Here is a 27,631-nt window from a genome sequence, read left to right as displayed (position 1 = left end):
CGGCGAATACGGGAGATGAAAATTGTCTCAATGGCCGTTCAATGCCTCGGTACTATGTGGGCTTTTTAATTAAAAGTATAATGCTTTTTATACAATGTGAGGTTTGGCCGAATTATGATGGTTATCTTGATCATTTAAATTGAACATTTCGGTTACAAAAGCTGTTAATGTTTCTTCTTGAAAAAAAATCCTCCCAGTTTAAGTAGGTATATAAGTATAAAATCATATTATTTGTACCTCTCACTAGAGAGTTCTCTATTAGAATCAGTATCGTAAACACCGAATTTGGGTGGATTAATTTGGCTTAATTCGACGAAGTACTAGGTAGCTAGATCCTTAAGTTATACCTACTTGATGTTAAAGAAACATATAGTACATATTATTTAATTATTTCTTAAAATATGAAAGCTATAGGCCTATCTATATCTATAGATTTTTGTAAAAAAAAAGGTTACGTGAATTATAGGTAAATTACATGTACTTTTTGAAGTGAAACTTCTTTAGGCGCATGAGAGTAACATTTTTACGGATGAAACGCAATACTAACAATATTAGCTTCACGAAGATGTGCAGCATTTTTGTCGAAGAAAAGGAAGCGATTGTGACCGATTGAGAAGGGCGAATTACCTTGTAGAATATCTATTTTTAAAATAAAAATGTCGTTATGAGAATTTATGAAATATTAGTTTTTCTAATTTATGCAAAATAATTTATTGAAATCTCACGATTGTAAATTAAAATGCCACGTGTTTTTACTATCGATAAAATAAATTACAAAATTAAATTTATAATTTGTATTAATTAATTTTTGACGCTTTTAATATTTTAATGACAATTAAATTCCTAACATATCTTCCTTTTGTCCTCCCTCTAAGTCTCGGAAATCTAAAGTTTTAGATTTGGTTATTAGTAATATGAACAATACTTAAAAATTAGTTTGCCAAAGAAGTTTCATTTCTGACATGTGTACTTTGTACGGACGCATTTTTTTGTATGAAAATAGCTCGCAAAGATGTGCGCATATTTTTGAAAATATAATTTATGGAATAATCCAGTCTTTTCATCGTCATGAACAAGATTACGAGTTCTAACATCCAAGTTTTCTTGTTCATATAAAAACGCCCAACAATGTGTCATTAGGCTGCATAAGTTAGTAGGATGTGGGGTGCATACATAAGCTGTGACGTCATGCTTAGCCGGGCAAGACATCCGGTTATCCGGTTGTATAGCTCATGTCTGCCCGCTTCTTAGTTTAAAGTACCCTAGAGAATAAACCAAGTTATTTTCTTCTACGAGACAGCTACATACATTACAATTTTGTAGTCCGTTTTTCATCATTCCATGTTATTTGCGTTCGAAATTTACCATCAACTTAATGAAATCGGGTGATAGGGTATGTCAATTCCTGTTAACCACAGAAAAATAGTAAAAAAGATATTGAATTGTATTGGAAAATGAAATTATTTATTCGTATTTTTTTCTTTTGTTTTTGTTTCTTTTATAATGTGCATGTTTCTCACCGTTTAAACATCCACAAATATTTCAAGATTAAAAGTAGCCAAGTCTGTCTGGCCATTCTCAAGTTTTAGCCAGACAAACGAACAGCAATTAATTTTTATATAGAACTAGTGGACCCGACAGACGTTGTCCTGCATAATATTTCAAGCGATTAGTAAAGCAAAGTATGAAAGTACCGACTGCAGCGCCATCTGGCGGGCTGATTTGTGAATCTAAACCATTCCCAGATCCCCTTGAACACACACAAAAAATTTCATCAAAATCGGTCCAGTCGTTTGAGAGAAGTTCAGTGACATACACACTCACAGAAGAATTATATATATAAAGATTATCTTAAATAGTATAAGTTTTTAACGTTTATTTCTAGTGACGATGCTCTCAGTTGTGTCAATCGAAAAGAAGGGCGAAACGTTTACATTAAACACGCTAACAGTAAGTAGCAGTTAATTTTATGTTATTCAACATAACCTTCTTTTGCAGAACAAAAAGCGTCAGTTATATATTTGTGAGCAATGTTATAAGCTCATTTAGTCATACTGTCTTCATATAATTTTAGAATTTGATAGTTTTGCTATAGCCGTGGTCATGAGTATTTTATTAAGAGGATATATTCAAGCTTTATAAGCAACCATTAAGCTACGTAGCGATGTGGGTTATACATTATGACGTCTCGCTTACCCGGACCCGGTTTAGATCCGGCTTGCATACAATAGTTAACCGGATGTAGGCTTCGATATAGTAACGGATATTGCCTCCGTGCGAAAAACGCCTGTGAGCTGAACGTGACAAGTGACTTTAATATTCTTTAAAAAGAATCTAATAAAAAAAATATATCCAGTTTTTCGACGATGAAAGAATTATTTGTTCACTCACAAAAGGCTTTTAAATCAATTTTTTTTAATTCATTATGCAAGTTTTCAAAATTATTATTATCGTATTAATAGCCTCCAGATGGTGCCATGGGTGGCGGTATATTCTATACAAGAAAAGAAAGCGCCTTGAGAGTAAAATGATAATATTCAATAGGTATTCGTGGCTTAAAGACTATTTATAATTAAGGAAGTTTAATTTCTCGTTCTTTTTGTGAAGTGGCTTATAAGTGATTTGGTCATAAAAAACGAGTTTTAAAATGAGTATATGATTCTAAAGTACATGATGAAAATGTTGAGAATCACCGGGGAAATCGTATAAAAGCAATTCCGCAACTCAATAACATTATTTCCTATGAATATCAATTTCTTCTGCGTCACTTACTTTTGACCTAAATTTCCCTTCAATTTGCCTGAAAGCAAAATTATTGGTTACGATTTTATTTTTATGAGGGTATTATTCTAGCCTTTAAATGTATAATAATACATTTAAAATTAACCTATAACGTTTTGTCTATAAAAAAATTGTGTCATTAAACAAATACGAAACTTTATTAACCCTTACAAATGCGCGCAAATTGCTTAATTTCAAAACTCCAGTGTAGACTTCTACAACTTTTTCTCAAGAATAAACCCCTTCTCAGTAGTTGAAAACCACTATTATGGTCGGTGAAATAGGTTTTATCATATTTTCCGTATTCGCAAAACAATCGGTAGTAAATTGGCACACAGTTTTGTGCACGATCGATTAGCTTCAAGATATGGTTTGCGCTCGAGTGGACCCATGCGAGTGACACGTTAAGATACACGGATACGGATTACGGATATAGGTATTTGAATTGTTTGCTTCGAGTGTTTTCAATTAGTACACGAATGAGGTAATACTTGAGCTATACAGGGAAATTGAAAATTTCCTGAACGCTTATAGAAAGGGTACACTTTTCAAATTCTTGCCCATAAAGACGAAAGGTTTTTAACAGAAATTACCTGTATTAACTCTTATTTATAGGCGTGTATTGAAACTAAAAAGTGTAGAAACTTCCTTTAAAAAATGGAAATGGCTGGAGTCTGGACACGTGGCCAGATACAACGACGTACGACAGGTGGACACAAAGGCTGGTAAAATGACATGGGCCACGAGGCACCAGATTCGGGCCTTGTGCCAGATGGACATACGAAATTGTGATGACTGCGGCAGAAAGATGGCAGGATATAGCTAAAAGTAGAAAATTTTGGAATGCCTTGGAAGAGTCTTCATAGGGGATCCATATAAATATTATTAAAACATTTTATTTATTCACTTACTGCAATTAATGTCTTCTGTCGTATATGTGTTTATATTTTTAAAAAATAACCTGCATAATTTTTTGACATTTAGGATTTTTTGGTTTGTGGGTATATAATGCGTCGCGAACAGTGTGAAGATTGCAACAAGAATAAGATTAAACTATTTTTTTAGATTAAGATTTAAAAAAGGCGGTCATTTAAACTAAAACAATAAAAATAAACCAATAAAAACATGTTTTAAAATAATTTCGTATTCATTAAAGGTAACATAATACACAGTCGCCGATGAAGGAAACATTGGAATTAGACCTAAAGTTAGTGACTGTCTGTCAAGCATAAGAAAAAATATCAATGACCCAGAAGCAGCCTTGCGATTCTGTAACTCACTTTTCGAACTCGCACAGCTGATAAGGAGGGAGCTTGTAGTTTATTGTTTATCAGAATGCCAAATCGTAAAATGACTGCTTCGCGACTGATTTGAGCGCCGAAACCCGCTGTGCGAGTTCGAAAAGTAAGTTACAGGATCGCAAGGCTGATATAGCGAGCCAATATTTATTATTACTAGATATTTTGCCGGATATTGTTAAAAATCCTTGTAAAATTAAGTTTGTGCATGGCATTTAAAAAATGTGTAAGAGCAACTTACTGGGTAATCAGTAAATGTGAAATAGAACGGAACCAATTAATATACGCGCTAATGAAAGAGGCATATTGTATGCATCAATGGGTTCGCTTGAAATTATTGCATTGGCTTTTTACGGGAAAATATTTCACAACTTTTACCAGTTTGTACTTGCCTGGTAATTTGATTTTTAACTAGATATTAATGTTATTCCGAAGTCCTTTATTAATATTTGAAATGATTGGATATAATTGCACCTTCATGTATAAGCTCAATTAATTTATAACATTGTAATGGCAAATAAACGTAAATAAATATTTTATATTTTTTATAGGAAATTTTGTAACGCTGTCAAAAAATAACATAAAACCAATATTGTCTTTGCTTTACGCGAGTACCTACTACACATTTAAATAATGGAAATTAAACGAATTAATAACATTATTTACCTAAGTTTCCGATTCATACACTAAGTAAAAATGCAGCGGACTTTTCCGAAATCATGACAAGTGATGGTGTTAATATGGCCTCATTTAATTTGTTTTCTAATCAAAATATCAAATAGTGCCAGTCTCTCGCTGCCCACGATTGCTAAAATATCAAGTTATATTAATAATGTGATAAATTCGAGATTTTATCCGTTAAAAAAGTATTATTCAAATGTGCAGTATACTCGTAAACCCATTATTGTATTTATTTTGTTTTTGTACGAAGTTAGAAATAACAAATTAAGAAAAGGTACTACGCCATCTTGTTATAATAACAATTTAAATGTAACGGTGTTCATTTACAAGACTTCCAATAACAAATTACAAAAAGATATTTAATATAAATATTTATTTAATAAAAAGTCAACGATAATCACAAAATAGCGCCTCTAGTATTAACAAATAACAATGATTACCAAACAAACGATAGCTTTGTGGTTTGTGTGGGCTATTTTGCTCATTGGAAACCATTTAAATTAAAACGCACCGTCGGCAAACAATATTGTATGGTATGAATAAAATTTTACATTCCACATAGTCCCAATATGCATAAATAAATTTCATTATTTACTTTCGGAGTCCGGCAACACGCATAAATATTTATTAACCAATGTTACTGAATTCAGTTAGATTGCACTAACAATTCTAAATATGTATTGATGGCTATGCATTTTCAAATAATGATTATTGCTTAGGATCGTGGATGGAGTATACTGGAACAATAACTATTATACTCAGTACATTAGTAACGTATATAATGTTACTATTTTGGAATTAAATAAATATAGCCGAGGTTGAAATCCATGTTATGTTGCAATGGTTGACATTTTAAAACTGTGACGGAGAGATAATTGCCAGCTCGTTTTGCCCATTTTACGAATACTATTATCTACATAATTAAATTATATTTCGATTTTTTAATACATACCTAAATTTTGTATTGAGAAAAATAAATTTATCTGCTTATAGATTTCATTGAAGGTTATAAATTAACCGATACTATTGCTCTGAGTAGTTTTTTAAAATTGTTTTTAATTGTGTTTGTTGTTTCGCTGGGAACTCAGGTACCCAATAATGCTAGGTTTACAACTAATTAGGATATACAAGTAATTCACGGGAGTGGTTAAAAACACAATATATCAAGTTACGAACCCAATAAATATTCGAATACTTATAAATATAAATTACCCTCATAAATGCAAAGTAGCAGCGGAATAAACGGCCAAAACCGATAAGGCACCATCCCAACGTGTTCAGCTCTTATCAATAACTGGTCACCATTATTCAAATCCTTACACCAACGTCCTCTTTACTGAAACAAACAAATTTAATTATTAGTAATATATAATATAAGACCTTTTTCTGATCTCAAATTCTACAAAATATTGAAGTCTCACCGCCACACAGATATAATTTTCTCTATTCTCTGAAAAAAAAATCTCTAATAATCTGTTATAACGACATCGAAGGGACTACTCATATTTGGTCGTAAATACCAATAGTCGTAACAGCTGATGACGTTGTTATTAAGTACCTAATACAATAGAATTCAGCCTTTGATTTTAGTCTAGCAACAATCTATATAGGTTTCAATTTTACATTTGTATTCATAAAAATTAGCTCCATTACGTTAAGCTCACTTCTAGACCAATTTTGAGCTTAACATTATAGTACTTATAAGCTTATTTGGCGTCGTTGACTTTCATTTCGTCCTTTGCTTTCATAAAACCCCCAAGTACATCAAAATAGCAACGTAAATGCGTCTATACGACAACATCTGTCCCAAGTAATGTGATCGCTATGTATCCAACGATGCGACGTTTTATTCAATGAACCGACGATACATTATCTTCCTTTTCCCATCTTTTGGGACGTTTTGTCGGATTCTTATATTACGTAACGTATCTGACCGTGAAGACAGGATGGGATTTATTTCTCAAAACAGCCTTTTGTATTGCCAAAGGTCCGACCGGAAAGTATAAATAATCGAGGCCTCTTAATGTGCTCGATGTTTTATTGGTCGAAATAAGCGGTGATTTATGGATTTGATTGATTTACAGGGAAGGACGACAATTTAAACAAATACGTATTTTACTTACATTATAAAGATAGTAATTTCTATAAATAAAACAAAGGCAGTCAATTCTGATAATTTATAATTATGGTTGGATTCGTTGCCGTCCGGAATAGAGAAAAAAACCTATAAAAACTTCGGATTAGCTTTAAAAATTATAAATATAATAGTATACATTTTATTAAGTTGGTTAGATTCACAATTAAGTTTATCGAAACAGTTGATATTACTACGTTCCTTAACTGTTATGTAAGTTGAGTAAGTAACTTATCTTAACTACCAACGACGTTCACCACGTCAGACAGTTTTTTATTAAACCTATAAAAAAATCTCTATAACACGTGGTATATGGGAGGAAAACCTGGATTTTTACGGCAAGAATGAAGTCGAAGGTGCCTAGAGAGCAATGGAGCGGAAGATCGTAAGCATCAAAAAGATTACCAAAATACGATAAATTTTACGACGTAAATTTTATTGTAAAAGTATGGAATTAAAGTGGCTTTATTATTATCTCCACGATAAAACGTATACCTAGTTGTGTACGTAATAAGCGAAAGTAGAAATGTGGCCAAAACTTTATATTCGCATTAATACAAATTATTAGTTATTGTTGTGGCTTACTCGTCCCTATGCCGCGATGCATCACAGTAATATTAATTGTATTATACAATTCAAGGCTCTGCATTTTTATTTTTGTAGATTTCTTACTGTTATAAATGGTATAGTGGGATATTTTTCTCAAAATAGCAAAAGGTCAAGTACCCTTTGAAAAAAAATTAGTGGCGCTAAAACCCCCAACTAGTCTTGGCCTCAGATTTCTGAATGTTTCGTGTTGGTTGCATTTAATAGTAAAAAAAAATAACAGCCTTCTGTGAACCACACTGTCAACTTTTTGGTTACCTCACAATGTGTTCCTTCACCGGTTGAGTGAGTGGCAAATGCGCATATAAAAAAAGAAAAGAGCGTACCAATTCTTGAAAGGCTGGCAACGCACTTGGGAACCTTCTGGCAATGTAAGTGTACATGGGCGGTGGTGTCACTTACCATAAGGTGAGCCTCATTCCCCTTTTGCCTCCTATTACATAAAAAAATACAGAAAAAGAAGTCCATTGGTGCATATCCGGGATTCAAACACACGACCTCAGATAAAAGTCGCACCTTTAAAGGTTAAACTAAATATGAATAGCTAAAACTAGATTTTAAGTTGAAGGTTTGATTCCAGCTTCAACCATACACGAGTTCGAAGCATAAGTTTAATAAAAAAAATGCATTTTCCCTCGTAACGTGTTTTGCACAGGCACTATATTCTATACATATTTTCCTAACCCAAATGTCTATCTGAAAAGTTCTTTCAAAAAGCTTATACGGGTAATTTTATTCCGATTGAAAGTTTATTTGATATCTTTTCTCAAGTTTTGATCCTTACTTTTTATAATGAAGTGTTCTTATTAGAAATAAAATTGTTATAACATTGCAAGTACTTCTTTCCAATATAAACCGCACACATTTATTTAATGAAAAATAGATATACTATGTGACAAAGTACATACATACTAAACTCCTTCGAGTACTTAAATTATTTTAGAATCAGTAGAATATACGTTAAATTGTAAGCAGTTCGTTGAGGTTCACAATCTTTCGACAGTTTATAATCTCGCGAGATAGATTACAATCTAACGGTGTTTACAATTTTACGGTGACAGATACAAAGCAAATGGACACAGCCGTGACACAGCCGTACTGGAAATTTAGCGTAGAGACCTATATCCAGCAGTGAACGTCAACAGGCTGAAACGAACGAACCTACAACCACAACAAGATAACTATAAAAACACAAATCCATTTATTTCTACAAATATGCAGAAATAGTATTTTTTGCATTTCTTATATAGATAGCTCGAAGATTAGTGGTGATGGCTTAGGGGTTTCAGCGTGTGTCTCTCATCCCTGAGGTCGTAATTTCAAATCCCGGCTCTGCACAATAGAGGATCGTACGGTGAAACAAAACTCGAGCTGAAATGGGACGAGACGATAGCGTGTGATGCCCTACGTCCATATTAGAAAAATCAAATGATTACGAAACAGACACAGAAATCTGAGCCCTAGACCTAAAAGGTTGTAGTACCACTGGGTATTTTAATATCGCTCAGTCCTTCGTAAAACCTTTTTAATTGACTGAACATCATATGAACAATGTGTAGAAGTTATACACTTCCTTTTAAAAATAAATTCTAGAGACGATTTATACGACATATTTTTAATTAAAACATCTAATTTACTTGCAAAGGCCAGCTATAGATGGTGAGCCAGCGCATCTGTTCTGGAAACTAATTAACTGTTAAAGCTAACACAAGAGACTGCAATTATTTCCGAGATGTATTTTAAACTAATTCATTAAGAACTTGTTGCTTGAAAGGTGATTTCATTTCTCAGTTTTAACCACTTAAGTTTTTCCTTAGCTTAAATATAGTAATTTAAATAAATGTAACAGGATAACCATCTTACATAATGAACGGTTTATTATTCTTCTTATAGTGCCATCTCCTTGCGAAGGTTGGCGATCATCATGGCCAGTTTGATTTTGGATGCCGCGCTTCTAAACAATGACTTGGTGGTTTATTATTGTTATAAGTTAAGCACATTAATTAGTGATTTCAATGCATTGCTATGCTTTCACGATTGGCATTTACAGAATGTTACGTAAGACGATGAAATGCTGTGATTGCTTTTAAAATTTAATTGGTTAAAGTACTAAATATATCCGTTTTTATATTACGTACCGCCTAAAATATTGTGAAATATTTATGTGAAAACATAAAAAATATGGTGCGCGTGTAGATAGTACCCGTTTCAGCGAACTTCCCATAAAATATTTCTTGCCCACTGCGAGCGACCCACGCTAAGGAATATTTACTTTAATGAGAAACGAATGACGTGACCCCACATACAAACTGATGTTTTATAGAATATACATTATATAATAGAACTCAGATATAGTAATATATTTATAAAAGGTAATTGTAAAAATGAAAGGTGTCTAAGGACTGCATTCTTTATTTTAATTACTAAAACTGCGTTTATTTAAAGTACAAATCTATATATATAAAAATGAAACCGTTTTTCCGTTGTCACGACATAACATGAAAACGACTTGACCGATTTGTCTGATTCTTTTTTTATAATATTCCTTGAAGTACGAGGATGGTTCTTACGGAGAGAAAAATTAAAAAAAATTGAGTGAAAAAGTCTAAAAACAACACTTTTCTATATTCCCATACAAAATATTCGTAATAATATTTAAAGGCAATTTGAACTTTAATACCATATCATAAAGTTCAAGAGTTAGTGGAGGGGTTCCGGGAAGGTAAATTTTTATTTTTTGGCATAATGTATTTGTTGTATTATCAACTTTCTTTTTTTTTATCTTACTAGCTAGACCGGTGTCCCGAATAGCAGAATAAGTATTAAATAAAATAAAGAATCGACTGTTAGGCGGTACGATGTTCGCCAGGCCAGCTAGTAATTTATAAATAATAGATAAACTCATTACAAAGATCTTAATTTAAAAAACCAATACGTCACAATCTTTTTTATCTGTTTCGTTTCATTTGTTTTTGGCTAATAGGCACTGAAGATTTAATCATATTTTAAGTGCTTAATTTCTATTAATACACTCAGATACTTTTCTAAAGCAATTCTATGTTAAAACAGAATTCAGTAGTATACAAATAGGGTAAGACATATAATAAAGATTTACCCGCTAATGTAATACGAGGAGCGAAAATCGCTTCACAAATGTTCTAGATCTATGATTTAACACAGGTCGTTGGTTGAAAAATGGCGAGATCATCTACCTGTAGTGAGTCACTTTAGTGGAGTGCTTTTAACTAATAACAGACCTACGTCATTTGTCCATACGATAGCCCATTAAACATGCTTCTCCGTGCTGCTTCACGGTGCATAGTAATTAAGCCTTTGTAGTCTATGCATAAGACTCAATGTTGTATGAATATTGGCAAGTCTATCGTCCTTTGATACACGTTCATATAGGATGAAATTGGTGACTTTTTAATTTTACATCCTTGTTTTAGAAGATTCATTGGAGCTGTTTTTAATATGCTGGCACTAAACTTCGATGACGATGATATATTTATTATTCTATGGTCGTATTTATAATCACGTGTTTATAAAAATAAATAAGAGGTTTTTAAGGTCAAACCTGAAACCGTTCATGCATCCATTTAAACTATTTAACCATTAAAAGTAAATATTATGTTTTATTGCACTACAATACTTAATAATAAATACCTATTTAACTTCAAGTATTCCGATATAAAATCATATTCTAATATGAATATTATATTATGGATTAGTCCTATAACTAAATTAGTCCCTGCCATTGTGTCCAGGGGCGTTTTTCCATCTTTTATATTGGTACCCAAAATAAATAAAATCATACGTTGCGCGTCTCGCGAGAAACGCCCCAAGAGTACATCCATACTATACTAGATACTTTACAGATCACTGCAAAGTATCTGTTGTCATCAAAGAGTAAAGCATTTATTTTTTATTTATAATTTCATTATCTTTAGAAAAGAGAGGCATTCCTTACTAAGCAAATCAAATTTGTCAAATTTTGTATAAAAAATTGTATTTTGCGTAAAGACACCGCAGACGCCGAAGGAAAGCGATAGAGACTTAACTTAATCATGCCGTTAGATAATTTAAATTTCTCCCGAGAATATCTCCTTAATTAATGAGCGCCTCGATATAAGGGCAGGCTTTGCGACGAGTAATTTACATCTTCGCTAATTCACTACACACACTGACTTCAAAATATATTATGTCTTTATTTAACCTTGCGTTGTTTATTGTAAAAGTATATTCTAAAATCAGATTCTATTTTTAAACTGTCTATACTGTAATCTTATAATTAAATGAGATTCAATCTTTGCGAAATCCATTGTCGTATTTTATCGGATGTCATAGCTTTTCAAACTTAGAAAAGCTTATTTCTTATTCTTCGTTTGTTCGTTGGTTCTCTTTATTACCGAAAGGATAATTTTCTAGTTATTAGTAAAAGGTTTTGAATTTTAACTGTGATACAAATGCAATACATCCCAAGCATATTTCTGAATTTTATTTAAAATAAAGCTATAAATGTTAAGCGTAAGTTAAGCTCCCAATGTACAGAATAATAGCCATAGATGATTTTGCATAAAATAGCAACCTGTAACTTAGTTTTAGTAATTGACACAAAGCCAGAGAATTTAAAAGTCCAATTGCTTTTAAATAAAACACTATTTTGACCAGATTGAAGTTATGTATTATTATAAATTTACAACTATTTAACATAATTTATAATAATACATAACTTCAATCTGGTCAAAATAGTGTATTATTTAAATGAAGAAAAGTTATGTTAATCAAAGACAATACAAGTCCAATTGCCTTTGTCTAATTGGGTGTCCCTAAAATACAAATGAATATATATGTTATATATACATATAGCGCGAAGCAAAACCGGCGTTGACTCACTTTTATTTCGAGACTTCGAGCGGAACAGACGTGTTACTACCCTACCCTCAGTAAATTTTAAAAGTATATAGTACCTACACGTGTAATCTTTTGATTGTTGTTTTTTTGTAAATTTAATTTCGTGTGTATTCTCTTGTTTTTAAATTAAATCCGCTTCTGTTAACTAATAATATTATATTATTATTATAATTATAATTAAAGCTTTATTAATCCATGCTCAAGACAAAGAGAAATGGAAAAATATGGAGGAGGCTTTTACCCTAAAAGGGGCCATACAAGACCACTAAAAAATAAATCTAACATAAATAATATTATATATCTATAAATAATTTTTATTAAACATATTTCTTATTTACAATCAAGTATACAGTAACCTACAAGGAAGTAATAAAAATAATCAAAAAGAAAATCAAAACAAATTTAAAAAGTTTGGTTCTTGAGATTGAAAAAAAAAAATATTATACTTAATAAATCTCGATACACAATTCAGATGCAAGTTCTCTTTCGTATGATGCCGTAGTTGTTTGAAAATTCTAAATTCACTCATTTATAATTTTAATATTGTCTCGCCATGGTTTACAAAATTTTCGAATAAACAAGGCCTCTACGCTGTCAACGCTTTATTAACTTTTTAATTATTATAAAATACGAAGCGGCGCTTATTTCCTGTGTTTTATCGTTTCAGTAAGAAGCCAAGTATATTTTAATTAGCATAATTATTAGTTAAGCTTCATAACAGGTTGTATAAAAATTTATTAAAAAGGATTTCTTTTGTTTTTTTTTAGATGACAGCTATAAAAATTATACAAGGATAAACATTTAAGAAATACTTCAATAAATTTAACTTAAATTTACAAACAAAAGTATGTGCAAGCGGAAATTAATATCAACGAAGTCAAAAATCAACTGTAAATAATATATGTCAATAAGCTATTGGAAAGAAATATCAGATATATTATGAAGGTTACAAGCCCGATATAGCTTAGGTCGGGAAATGAAAACTGTCATGCATCCAATCTAACAGAAGACAAGCTGAAACAATGACGTCACTCTGTCCATTTTCTCGTCAAAGGGATTCTAAATATAGCTGTGACTTCGTTGAAAGGTTCTCATAATTGAATAGGATTTCAATATAATTTACTAACTTTAATCTTTAGATTGACTGTAGGTTGATAATGTAATTGCTAATTCGCTTAACGTTAAGACAATTTAAATAAATGATGTCTTACCTTAAGATTCAAAACCGCGCCTGACGGCCGAATTCAGAGTAGAGCATTTAATTATATGTATTTAAATTTGTGACTTTATCTTTAGTGTGTGTATAAGTTTGTGACTTAGTTATAAAAATTAAATTATTTTAATTTTTTAGTTTTTGATTAATGGAACCTAAATAAGATCATTACAAATCGACTAATCGTTAACCATTAATTAAGGGGTTCTAAAACCCACTGTAGGTAATAAAAGGCGTAGGGCATTAAACTTGTAGAAATGTCCGTAGACCGTAATACATTGCGTAGAGGCTCTACAGGATTTGTGTAGCCTCAATGTGCACCGTGTGTATGTATGGAGTGAAATGTTTTATTTCATAAATATCGCTATCGTTACCTTTACATTAAAATAATTCAAAGTATGCAAATAATGTTCTATACATGAATAAATTAGTTAATTTGTTCATGAACTTTTGATAGGTTAGAGTCACATTTTGTAGGCGTGGTAGATAATTAAATTATAGTCAGTGGGTGTTGAAATATATACAATTTATAAAATTAAAAATATTCCATAAATTAGCCGTAGCAGATCAAACAACAGTAGTTGTTAGCTTTAATATAAATCAAACAAGTTACAATGTTAATATTCTACGTAATTTAATACATAATTCATATCTGGCTTTAGGAATTGTTTGCTCTCTCATGGTTGAAGCAAAATTTCTAGGAAAATTTACTACAACCCGGTTAATTACAGCTTGAGGAATGTTATTTCTTAAAACTGAGGAGCTGTATTATAAATGTTAATTTATTTATTTAAACAAAATTAGCGCTATCGATCAAAAAATTTTTAATCGCATTATTTTTGCTCTGGATTTCTATAATTTTCCATTAAACTTTAGGCGGAGTATAATAAAAGAGTTTATATTAATGTTGTGTATATTTTTATAAAGTATGTTTAAGATGGTAGTGTAAGAACAATCAGATGGTTGCGTGTTCAGATCACGTCGGGGTCACCAATGTAAGATCAATGTAAGACTTATGTAGTCTATGTTGAGTTAGTAGGTAACCTACCTACCTTTAAAAATCGGTATATAAATATATAATATTATTTATTGCGAGTGATAGGTACACTGGATGGATCTAAACGGCAAACATTTATAACTAATACACACCAGTGCAAAATTATTGCGTGAGTGATTATGATGTCACTACAGTAGTATAAAACGTTAAAAAGATTATTAAAGTTTCGTAAAGTATTAACATTTAAAACCTTATTAAGTGGCATATAAAATTGCACATACATGTCAAACGGTGCTTTACAAAGGAGGGTATTAAAACTGAAGCAATTCCCACTGGATGTAAATTAGGCAGTGCGTAGAGAGTAATTACAAGCGAGGAGAGAAACGTTTATACCGGTATTTCATTTTTAATTTCAGGCTGGATGTTTGCGGCTTCTTTTACGATGTATGAGGTTTTATATATCTGGTTTTTTTTTTTAATAGTAATGTATTTTAAAAAACGAACTTAAATCTGCATTTTAATACAACACTCGTACTGTTTAGTTCTACGCATTAGATTAATATTGATACAATCGACAACTCAGATTCAGCCATCAAAATAAAATGATAGTTTAACTAAAAACAATTTAAATCATAATTTATAATTCATATAAACATTGTGGAATTTAACCAATCTTTTACAATTTACATCCACTATTGTTTGGAGATTAAAAATGCGTTTTAAGTGCGTGTAATTGTATTTCTTTTATGTATATTATTAGATTGAAATTATAGATTTGACTTTGATTTCTTGTGCTTTTATTTTACTTATAATTCTAGTAAATTTATGACATATTCAATGCAATTCCTAGTTCAATTCCAACTCGTAGAACTAATTTCAATCAAAACTATACATTAGTAATTCTCTTTGCGATAAAGTTAGTCCTAGTATTTCCCATTAGTTGCAAAGTTGACGGAGTGAATATTTTATACAAAGTTATTTTACCGCCCAAAGTTAAACATTACGACGGTCTACATTAGTAATTAAAATCTTATACAGCTACAAATCAACACACTAGCCCACTAAAACCATACCTATATAAACTTTAGGTATTTAAAATCTACATACATAACAAATTTTCTAATATTACAAAGTAACTCTTGGAGCTCGTAAATCAATTCTAAAAATTCTTTGAATATATTAAGAGTGGAGGCAATGTGACGTATTGGTGATTGATATTTGTACTTTCCTGTTTATACGAAAACTTGAGCAGGAAAAAGCTTGTATTGATTTATTAAGGCATTATTAAAATTACTGTAATACAAACGAGCGTTGGTTAAAGCTAAATTCTGAGATTGTTAGTTCCTAAACCGTCTGTGCACCAATCCGTTTTTTTCAAACAGGATTATTCTTTAAAAAACATAATAAAGAAACCATAGCGAAACATAAAAGACGTGTGTGCACAGATGACTGATTCAACTTGTTTAAAAAGAAAAACGTTTAAGGATCTAACTAGTCTGGCCATAAATACTGTTACATAAAAACTTCTTTTTTTTTTAATTTTTTTATTATTATGAATTTGGAACATTATTTTAAAAACTTCTTTCGATTTTGCACCATTTCACATATTTTTTGTCTGGACTACCTAGTACCTAGTCCACTTACAGTAGTAGTATATATATATATACAGAAGTACCACATGATGTAATAATAATAATCAGTGGCGCTACAGCCTTTTTAGGTCTGGGCCTCAGATTTCTGTATCTGTTTCATTATCATTTGTCAAGTAAGTGATCAGTGTTCTGTGGCTGACACACGCCGTCAACTTTTTGGGTCTAAGGCAAGCCGATTTCTTCAAGATGTTTTCCTTTTCCGCTAGAGCGAATGTTAAATGCGCACATAGAAAGAAACTCCATTGGTGCACAGCCGGGAATCGAACCTACGAACTCAGGGATGTGAGTCATGCTGAAGCCACTTGGCCAACACTGCTCACCACATGATGTAGCGCCACTTATTTCTTTAATGAATACAAATGTTTAGTATATTATTTGTAATTGAAGTAGTTATGTAAAACACGTACATTAATGGTCATTATCGGCAAAAACTCTTTCCTCGAATTCTCTTTTAACCTAATTGGTATTTAGCGTGAATTTTACAAAGAACAAAAACGAGCTGTTTCAACACGAGCTATGTTTGTGACGTAATTTGTGGTTTAAAATGTTTTAAAAATATACTTTACTAAATACGAGTTGTATTTAGTTATATTTTTAAATTATTTAGTTTTTCTCTACCCAGGATTAGGGTAGAGTTTTTTTTAGTTTTAACTTTAGGTAAATATATTTTGTCGGGTATAATAGTTATGTTACTTAGTAGTTTGTAAGCGTACAATTTAAAAGTTCACGCAAACACTAAACATTCGACTTAATGCGTAAGACATACAGGACACTCATATTAAAACAAAGCCTCGAGACTCAAGTGACAGGTCGGGACAAAAGAATCTTGACTAGAGCGATGGGAATTTCACGTACGGCGACTGTAACAAGTACTTGTGAGCGTTACTTCAAAACATGACAATTTTTTTTTTCAAAAATTATACGCTACTTGCGTAACTGTCTCATTAGTAGGCGACAAAGTTGCTAAGTTTTTTTTAATAACATCGTAAGTCACATAGGAGTTTTTGATGCTAAAATGTACATAATGTTACATACATACTTACGATACATATAATATATAGCCTGGTGGTTAAGCGACTATCAACTCTAAGGTCGGCCGATTGGACCATGGATGTTCGATATATCTTTTACTCAAAACGCCGATAAATGATGTAATAAATTCGTGTTTATACCCGGTAAATATGTTTTAGGTAAATGTGTATCTTAGTTTACAGAATGTTAATATTTTATCCATTAAATCTCTTACAGTATATAAAAAGCGTTGCAGACTGCAGTAGCAGGTGGAGTTGTCGAGACGTACGTGTTCCGTTTGAGAAACAGAAAACATCACAATGGCTGTCTGTTGAGCTAACACTATAATATACATGCTTTAAACAACGGTTTATTTTAAAGAAAACAGCGGCTATTTGATTAAAACGACGTGCATTACTAATAAATTAATATAAAACAATATAAAACAATGTAAATAAAATAAACATGAACACAAATTTGTCAGATAAAGAGGAAAGAGAATGACACATTGTTTTGGTAGGTTTGAAGAACAATCAAAGATGATGTAAGTACCGTACGTATATGTGATTTATTAGCTGCCCCCGCGAATTTCGTTTCTCCTTATTGCCTAGCCTACCTTTTTCATACATACCAAGATGGAACATTTTGGTATGCTACCCAAGAGACCGTTCGGTTTTCCGGAATAAAAACTTTTTAGTTTTTCTGTGATTTTTCTCCATATAAACCTCAGAGTTCAAGTTATAAGTTCTTTCCTAACAAATAAAAAATAAGGGTTGATCGTGAAGGGTAGATGAAAATTTAAGATTGTATTTTGTATGCTCTTTAAAAAATAACAACAAAAAAATTTGCCTAAAAAATAAAAAAAATGTTTTTAGGTTGGACACCCCTTATCACTTAGGGGTTTTATTAAATTCGACATTTTGCTCTTCTTAGCAGTTCGGAACCGAACTTATTAAACATGGTATAACAGAGTATTCTTATAGTCCATTAAATCTCTAATGGTATTTTAATGGTGCGCCACAGCTAGAAAAGAGAGTGGCGGAGAGTTTATTGCCAGTTCTTCTCTTTCGATCTACGCCCTTGATTTGAGAACTGGCAGTTAATGTAAAATTAGAAGCATTTAATATATATTTCTTTTTTGACGTTCATAAGTGTACATTTATGAATAAATGATTATGACTTGATTAGATAATTCAACTCCCGATTAACTAACCACTGACAAAAGGAAACGGAGCAAAGAAAGGTGTATCCATTATCTCTTCGTAAGAGCGTTAAATCAAATAAATTTTTTGCAGCAATTTAAATCACTTTTAACATACGTATTCAATGATGTAATATTTAAGTTATATATTTGTATCAATTAAACTAATACAAAACTCAGCAAATATTGCTACCTCTCAAAATTCAAATATCTCCTGAATATGGAAATTAAATTGTATGCGGGTAAACCTTGGTATTTCTTATATTCTCAATTCCTAATGCTCGGTTTACATAAGGAACGCGAATTCCATTTTCTCTTCCGATTTTCCATATATATAACTTACCAAAATTGAAATGTTCTTGCTAGAGTATGTGATCCTACTTAATGTGTTTGAATACTATTTAATAATGCACCCCACATGAAGGACTTTAATTCATTAAGGTTTATATAAGTACTTTCAGAGTACTGAATTAACAGGAACGTTTTGACATTCCGGAGTGCTCAGTGTTATCGGCTCTGAATCTTAAATGAAAATAAAGATAATGATTCCGTTTCCCATTTGATAGCATCATAGATTAAAATAATTATATTTTCTTTCAATACACAAAATGACACCAAAACAAAATAAATGAAAATTAAAAAACATCAAAATGTAATATTTTCAATAAAATAAAGTAATTAAGCATACATTTTTAAAAGCTAGTAGTCGTTGCTAAATTCTAAAGCTTTTTTAATGATATGAAAGCTCTTTAATCCGATTATCTGTTTTTAATTGGTCTAAAAGCTTAAAAGATTGAAAGCCGCAATTCAAAGAGTTTATCTTCATCCGTAGAAATAAAAGATAACTCTTATGTTTTTAACAAAGTATTATTTGTTTTTTTGTTACTTATTAACCATGTTTGAAAAGTCAACACTGAATTAATTTCCTGGCAAAAAAGTATGAGAAATGTATAATGTATATGCTACGTTGGTACCCCGTTAATAGTCGATTAATAAACAATTCTAAAACTAAGTAACGAATAAAAACCATATAAACTTAAAATAATACTAAAAGAGGCCTTCTTTTACTATTATTAAGATTCAAGGTGGCGAATTATTTTTAATTGTGTAGGAATCGTGTCACGAAATAGTTGAAAACCATTTTATTAAACTTTTAAGACTTCACGACGTATATAATACCGCCCTAACGTGAACAAATTGGCTACTGACTAGTCATAAATTTTATATTGACCATTGAACAGAATAAGAGGTTTTCTAAATGAAATATACGGTGACGGTATAAGCTTAGGATATTACATGAATTATGGTTAAAGGTATTACCAATATAGTGGTAGATAATTAAAAAAGTGATGTAATAACTCACCAAAAAAAAAATGATACTGTGAATCCAAATTATGAAAAGATTTAATTCTAAAGGTTATTTTAAAATGAATAATTAAACACGATTCAACTCTGTTTAACTGCTTTTCATTTAAATTGATTAGCATCATTAAATCATGATAACGCAAAATATTTCTTTATACTAAAGCAGTTTATTCTAAAACTTTTTGAACTTGCCGAATAAGCTTACTAGCTTGAAAATCTATTTATGAATTGACTTCAATGTCATTTTAGCTAAAACTCGGTGATAATGAAATTCTCGGCTTTCAATTAAATTAAGTTATTTGATAGAATTTACTTTACCTCATTTATAAAAATATTATTTTCAAAACCTTAATCTAATCAAGCCTCCAGAAATTGACACCTTAAATAAAAATTCAATTAGACAGTTCAATTCACTTTCGGAATCAAACTAAACAAATGACGATTTAAAAGCTAAGCTATTAGCGATATAAAATGTATAATTTGTTTAGCTTTGGCGTAAAACTTGAGTTGTTTTTATTTAAAGTTATTATTAAAATTCAAAATACGATTATGGTTATTAGTTCTATGATATTGGCTTATAGCTGTCACCTTGAATATATAATAATATGAAGACTTAAACAAACTCCTTTCATAAATACTTTAGTTGCAGCAGCAGGTCCGTAACCATTATTACGTAATTAATATTGAAAAAGCAAACTTCCTCAGCTTTCATACACCGTAGCTATCCAACCCTTCTTTTTATAAAGATACTAAATTAAGAGATAAAATAAGCCTATTCATAAACTTATACAAAAGTTTTCATTACTTTGCCGTGTATCAAAACAGATGATAATAAATTTTCATAACTTACTTGAAGCCTAATAAATTGAGAGTTTGTCGAACAAATTTCAATATCACGATAACACCACAAGCTCATTTCAAACTTGTCTTATGATATACTACCTTACGGCTTGCGAAATAAAATTTAGGTCACAGGCAACTTTAGTTTGTATAAGATATATAGTGTTCTCTTGCGCAGCGCATGCGTATTCGTGATTAAATCAAAAAGTTAGTTATAACTTTTTGGACGTCAAAAAAACTATGCTAATTTTTAAAACCTAATTATGTTTGGATAAAAAAATAAAAAAAAGGGTTTTTAAGATTTACCGTAGGAATCACTGTCATATATCATGAAATCCGTCACCTGTAGAGTCGACTTTACACTGGGCGGGATTTTCCGACGAACCGAGTGCTTTGTACCCGCTCCACGGTAGTACTGAGTGAGATTCCCGCCCCGCGCATCGACCGCCCGCCTCACCCTACCGTGTCTTTACTTCTATAATCTTTAAGCATTATTGTTTGAAGATTTTTATTAGCAGAGGTATTCTTAAAGGCTTTGCAACATTTGCGTGTAAACTTTTTCGACTTTCGTGGAGAACCGAGTAGTACTAAGTGTGAAAATGATAGATTCTTTATTATCAATTCAATTTGACCAATGTCAGAATTTATTATATTTATTACTTTATAGAATGGGTTTTCGTCTAAATATGAAAAAATAAATTATGTTATGTAGAACTATTATAACTATTTCATACGTGTCTATATCATGTAGAACTTAAATAAAATAGGTATCGCCCCTACGTATAGATCAAACCAGATCAATCAAAAATAAAAGTTTCCCATAAAGTTCATTCATTTCTGATTGTATCTCTTAAAATCCCTAATACTGCTATATATCATTCATAAATAAATCATTAATCACAACCAACAGTCTTATACGTATAATCACAAGCATTCAAAGTATATTATTATCTTTGACCTCTTTTATAATGATTTGAAATGTATACTTTACAATAATACAGACGCGTTTGTACCTACGCACTTTCCACCCACTCACAAGACATCCTTTAAGAGAACCACGGTCAACAGCTATAATGTATTAATACAATATTAGCCGTGAATCAAAGACAAGTCTGACTTTCGGTAAAATAATACAACTTGCACTGTTAATTAATGAAAAAAAATCAATATTAAAACTACACAAATTTTTTTTCATTACTTGTAGATAAGAAATGTAAACGATTAGGATTTAAATTTCCCTTTTTTTACGGTACAATGTCTTTTATTATTTTGTACGTTTTCTTTCTTCGCTGTAGGCTTACGTAAATATCCACGAAGTAAATTAATTTCTATATTAACGTGTCTTCTCATACCACAGTGTATAAAGTTTTAATTACTTTTCTCTCTTTGATATATTAGGTTAGTTGATAATTCGATATTAGTTCATAGTTAATTATTATGTTATTAATATTTCTCATTTGCTGTTTTTATATACTGAATATAGTACTGTTTAAACAAATAGTTTCTAAATAAGGTTCAGTACAACAACCCTTTTGTTCCTTTTTTATCGAATGTGAATATATTTATTAAATGATATAATATTAATTCAAATATGATTCAACTTCTTACATTCACACCTCAACTCAACCTAGCTGAATATCATGATTTTATAAGGTTTCAGTTCCCTTCAAGAACAGTCAAGTTATACAACTGATCCGAGCACGGGACTCATAATTAGTGAGAATCAAAAAATTTTGCTAACCAATTGGACAAACAAAACTTTTTTAACGTAAATAAACGTGAGAGGTTTGGCAGATTTCAGTTTGTTCTATACAACGTGGTCCTTTCTTCGGGTATTTCGATTTTTATAATAATGTATACGCTTTTATTATTGTATTTATGTATTGGTTAAGGAAGTTTTATTAAAATGTAAACTGAAGACAATATTAATTGATTTTAGTGTATTGAAAGAATAAAGAAAACGAAAGAAAAAACTTTATTATACACAAGAAATTAACTTATGATATATTATTGTATTAATGTCGAAGTATCTTATAAGCATTTAAATAGTTTAGCGTGAAATTTCATTTTAATCTTAATTATAAGCGATTTTATTGTTTATAATATTAAGCATGTGACGTATTTTACACCTGCTGGACGGCTGTAACATTTTGTAGATATATAAGCTACTATCAGGAGTACTACTAATAAGTACTAGGGAGAGGAACTGTCATTGATAATATTTTTCGACGTTTCTTATATATATCGTTATATAGTTGTTCAAATATACCTAATTATTTATACTAAAACATAATAGCTTATTGTAATTGAAGAAATATTTAAAACAATTTTTAGATTTAATTTATTATCATAGCATCATCTGTCGAAGATTACAGAACTTATATAGAAACCACAAACAAAATCATCGTTCTTTTGTTCAGTCTAGCAATACCGTTTCGTTTGGTACGAAAAAATTACGATTTAATTTAAGATCCTAAACTCATTAGAATCTCAACTGGATCGTTTTATGAAAGCTCACGGTGGGCCTACAGTTCACAACACGCAAGTAATACACCTTTACTGACTATATAATAGAAACACTCAATACAAAACAATACGTGTCAACACTTCACAAAATGAGAGAAATAATTCTCTTGATAATTTCTGTTCCCAATTCTCTGGTTCGGAATAATCCAATTAAAACAATTGCGACACCTGCCCTAATCCATGTTTCGCCGTCTTGCGATGACTGATCGCCGAATAATGTAATTATAATCAGCTATAGACGTTAATTACATTGGCTTAATGCTTCATTAGTCATGGACGTATTTGTTCAGTTATGACATTTTGGCGACCTTTTCTGACCACGTAAAAGTACCGATTAATAAATGATATGCATAATAATTGAAGTCACTGGTGCACACAGAATATGTACAGACATTTCAAATGTATGGAATCAAGCATTATTAAAGTAAAAATTTAATTAGGTTCGTCGGAGGCACTCGCTTGGAGCTAATTATGCATAAGGAAGGTATTCCTATTATGATGAAACATAGGTTACAAAAAAGTTAGCATCACTACCGTTTGGCAAATAAATAATAATTTGCAATTTTAATAGCAGCGACTCTAAGTAAAATTTACAGTTATTTACTTCTTATTCTACTAAACATATTTAGAAAACACATTATTAGTAAATATCTTAATAGTACGTAGTTCTTTGGGCAATTAATAGTTTTTCCTAATGAACGTGTATAAAATCGTGGTTAAAACATCGGCACAAAAGATACCCAGGAATTTAGGGGACGAAAGCGAAAAGAGGGATGACAGTGATGGATCATACTGAAGCAACAGTTGCCGAGTTTGGACAAAACGGTCCTATTACGAAAAGTTTCCTAACAATTATCTCTAATTACACCAAGAGCTTTGGGAGCGTTTTGTTATTTTAGTACTTAATCCCTGTGACAAGCGTGATTCGAGTGCTTTACACGAAATAAATTGACGTATTTTTAAATTAAGTTAAACGACTTTTTAAAAATTACTTTTATAAATCCGTCATCTTTTATATTATATTTTTCTCTCTAACTTTACAGGACTTTTATATTTTCTCTCTCTCTCTATAATTGTATGACATACTTTTTATAAGACATTGTCTGATTGATAGAAATTTATCCACTTATTCACCTACTTCAAGTGGGAGTCCAAGTTCCCAACTTCCATTTTGCTTCCGCGGATGTTGCAGCACCTTATTTTCTTAGGCAATTCAAAAGATAACTTACTAACTACTTTGTGGTAACCTAAATAAAATTAAAAAAAAAGTGTAATGTATAGAAAAATTGACAATGGGCCCATTAAAGGACACAAAACTTATAAAACATCTATATGATTAATTTACGAAATCCGTTCTTGATTTAGTAAAAACATAGGAGGTTTCGACGAAATTATAAGGCTTTGATTGCTTTTCACATCCAATACTGAAGCCTAAATAAACTACTTAATCAGTTTATTTAGGCTACATTATCGGGTCTTATAAATCTAATTTGGTAGCTGTTTAAATCCTGCTAAAAACGTCGATAAAATTTATTTTCACCATAAATTTATCTCTTAAAATAATTTGACAGCTATATTATATTTTAATAAGCTAAAGCAACAATAAAATTATCAGGACGCTCACAGACGCTTTTTATTAAGAAGTAAAATAAATCAATATAAGAAAATGAACTTTTATGATGAACTTTAACTGTAGGCAATTTATAAACATATAAAGGAATCTACTCGCGCCCCTTTAAGAAAGGAGATAAGAGTCAAGCGTTTTTTCTATACAGCATATTACATGTATACAATATATATCAAAAAATATTTATAAAGGTAATCCCAATTAATTCATTTTGAAGTTTATATTCACCTTTAAACCCTTTCATAAAGTTACGTATTATAATTGTGCCTAGAGAACCTAATCTACATGCTATGGTATCAAATAGCATCAACTCCCAGCCTCCTAAAGGCAGTTTTCGCTCACATAATTAACACCTCAAATAAAAATCACGTGTTATTTTATTTAAGCCGCATTTATATTTATCTGACGTGTTGTGTTGTGATGCTCTCTGTCGTGATGGCTACTGTTCACATTGATATGACGTGTTATGATGCATTATGACGGTTTTTTGTATCAGTTCCGTCTTGACTCCCAGAGAGTTCACACATTTGCAATGTTTTTTCAAGAATCATCCGATTCAGATTCAGATTTTGAAGAAGAGTTGGAATTATTGTTACGAGGTTGTTTCATTTTTTCTCCTATCTCTTCCCAAATAGCTGCTCTCATAACTTGATCTTTATATTCTTTACATTTTGGATTATAAATCACTTTAAATTGTCTTACGTATTCAATTAGTTGCTCTTCGTCCATTTCTGACGCGTAATAACACAACACTGGCGCGTGCACACTAGTCTGATGCGGTATGACGTCTCACGGCACCGCCCCCCGCACCTCACCCTTTCTGACGCGGACCGGGATCGCCTGTGACACGACACATCAGAAGCCGTCATAACACACCGCATTGAATAAATGTGAACGCTTCCATATTAAATGTATGAAACTGATACCGTTCTGATGCATCACAACACAACACGTCAGATAAATGTAAATGCGGCTTTAGACGATGAGTGATAGAAATGACGAATGATTAGCTTTATCGACGCCCCGGTGATAAAGTAGCCGGGGATGGTGGGTTTATTAGGACAAAAAAACAAACTTTTTATATAAACTAGATTAAACGTTGTGTCGATTTCATAAGTTTGATTCTCACGTAAACAATAATTATTCTGCAATACAAGGTCTAAAGGTTCTCTAATTAATGCGATACCGATCGAAGGGTTACAACGGTTTATTTACTTTTAAGTATAAGTTATTGTTTAAAATTTTACTTCCCAGAAACATAAGGACTCAATTGTCATTGTATAATATCAACGACCAACGTTTTTTTATCGATTTAATTAGAGATTAGTTACGAAAGTTGTAGATAGTTCAGCACTGTAATGGTGAGTGCGTTTGATTCTTAAGTTTAACTTAACATTGGATAATGTTTCTGTGCGCAATTAACTTGTTCCGTTATTGCCACCATATTGTAAAGGTTAACATTGAGCGGAAACAGGCATATATTTGAAACAAAACAAGCTGATGTTTGTATCAATGTGTGATGTAGTCAATAGTGTGAAAAAATTAGAGTCTCAACAACAGCTCTATGTCCATAACATAACGAAGAAATGTTTAGTTTAAAATATTTCAACCTACATTCTTTAATTTATGACGCGATGTGAAATTCCGGACCCAAGCTGGGTAACAGAATTACTATCTTTAAAGTTTTCATTTAAATTGTATGAAGCACGTGCCAAGGTAAATTGATCTCTAAAAACTAGGAATACCGCTACAAATATAATTCTATTAGCCTTTTTAAGAACATGCGCCATTCTATACTTGTATAGCATGTACATGCGAAATAACTGAAAAGCAGTTGAACAATTCTTAGGTTGTGCTATGCAATTAATTAATTCTTTACTATTTTAAATTTCTCAGGTAGTACGTTGTGTTTGCTGTATGCGGTAGAATATGAGATGATGTCTTAGGGTAATTAAATCCGCATCCTAAATTAATTTTTGGCATATGTAAGTCTTTTCCTTAGCTATCGATGACGTGTAATGTGTTTAAAATTGCTGATTAAAGAGTATGAGCTTATCTATTTGCCTACAATTTTAAATGAAAAACAGAGAAATATGTGTGATAATCAATGTATGTCAACCTAGGTTTAGAGTTTATTTCAGATGCAAATATATTTTGCTTATGTTAACTTCAATTCGAATTCTCAATATTTGTAAATATCAATCGAATGGTGTCGAAATATTTCGAAGCCCTGCCGTGTACTGCCTGTAAGCTCGAAGCATATTATATTTTATTAAATTGAATAAAAACCACGCGTTTGTGATTTTTGTTTTTTTTTTGCAAGTATCAGATTGTGCCTACCAATACGAAGTAATTATATATCCGAAATAAAATCCAGGACTTTCTGATTATACGCCTATAATGTACCTATAACACCACCAGACTATTGTTGGACTGAAAAAGGTGAAAAAAAAAGAAACTAAACAGGAACAAAACACAAACTAATAAAGGATACATGGAAAATAAAAAGTTAAAAGTTTAGTAATGCTTTACAAACAGTAGCAAATAACCAATAACTATTCACGTTAATGATCTGTTAATGTAATATGAATTAGGCAATTCAATATAAAAGTTAAATATTATTATTAAATAAATAATAAAAATAATGTAAAATGTAAAATACCTAATATCCGTAAAAGAGGATATTCTTTCCGCAACGTCTGTGTATTAACTATAGCATGTGTGCTGTAGCATGGTGCGGGTAACAGTTTCAGTAACGTTTCGTTTCACTCTTAAAAGTTACTAC

At 31.2% G+C, this 27,631-nt stretch overlaps 1 protein-coding gene and 1 long non-coding RNA gene across 4 annotated transcripts in view; one reads left to right on the top strand and one right to left on the bottom strand.

Moving 5' to 3' along the window:
- LOC125052621 overlaps window positions 1-21,121 on the bottom strand; it is a 33,215-nt gene extending 12,094 nt beyond the window's left edge. The window contains exons 1-2 of one of the 3 annotated variants that reach the window (XM_047653569.1): window positions 21,000-21,121; window positions 5,973-6,096 (exon numbers count right to left, since the gene is read on the bottom strand). In XM_047653569.1, coding sequence (XP_047509525.1) covers window positions 5,973-6,027 — 55 coding nt within the window. In that variant the 5' untranslated portion in view covers window positions 6,028-6,096; window positions 21,000-21,121. Of the gene's footprint in view, window positions 1-5,972; window positions 6,097-20,703; window positions 20,902-20,999 lie in introns of those variants that run through there. The other 2 variants (XM_047653571.1, XM_047653570.1) reach the window with 2 other exon arrangements.
- LOC125052622 lies at window positions 17,787-27,148 on the top strand. The gene is made up of 2 exons (XR_007117463.1): window positions 17,787-17,831; window positions 26,743-27,148. It is a non-coding gene; the product is annotated as an uncharacterized LOC125052622 (long non-coding RNA).
- The last annotated feature ends 483 nt before the right edge of the window (window positions 27,149-27,631 follow it).

The sequence above is a fragment of the Pieris napi genome, chromosome 9 (genome assembly GCF_905475465.1).
Source record: "Pieris napi chromosome 9, ilPieNapi1.2, whole genome shotgun sequence".
NCBI lineage: Eukaryota > Metazoa > Arthropoda > Insecta > Lepidoptera > Pieridae > Pieris > Pieris napi.
This window is presented reverse-complemented; position numbering and strand designations above follow the sequence as displayed.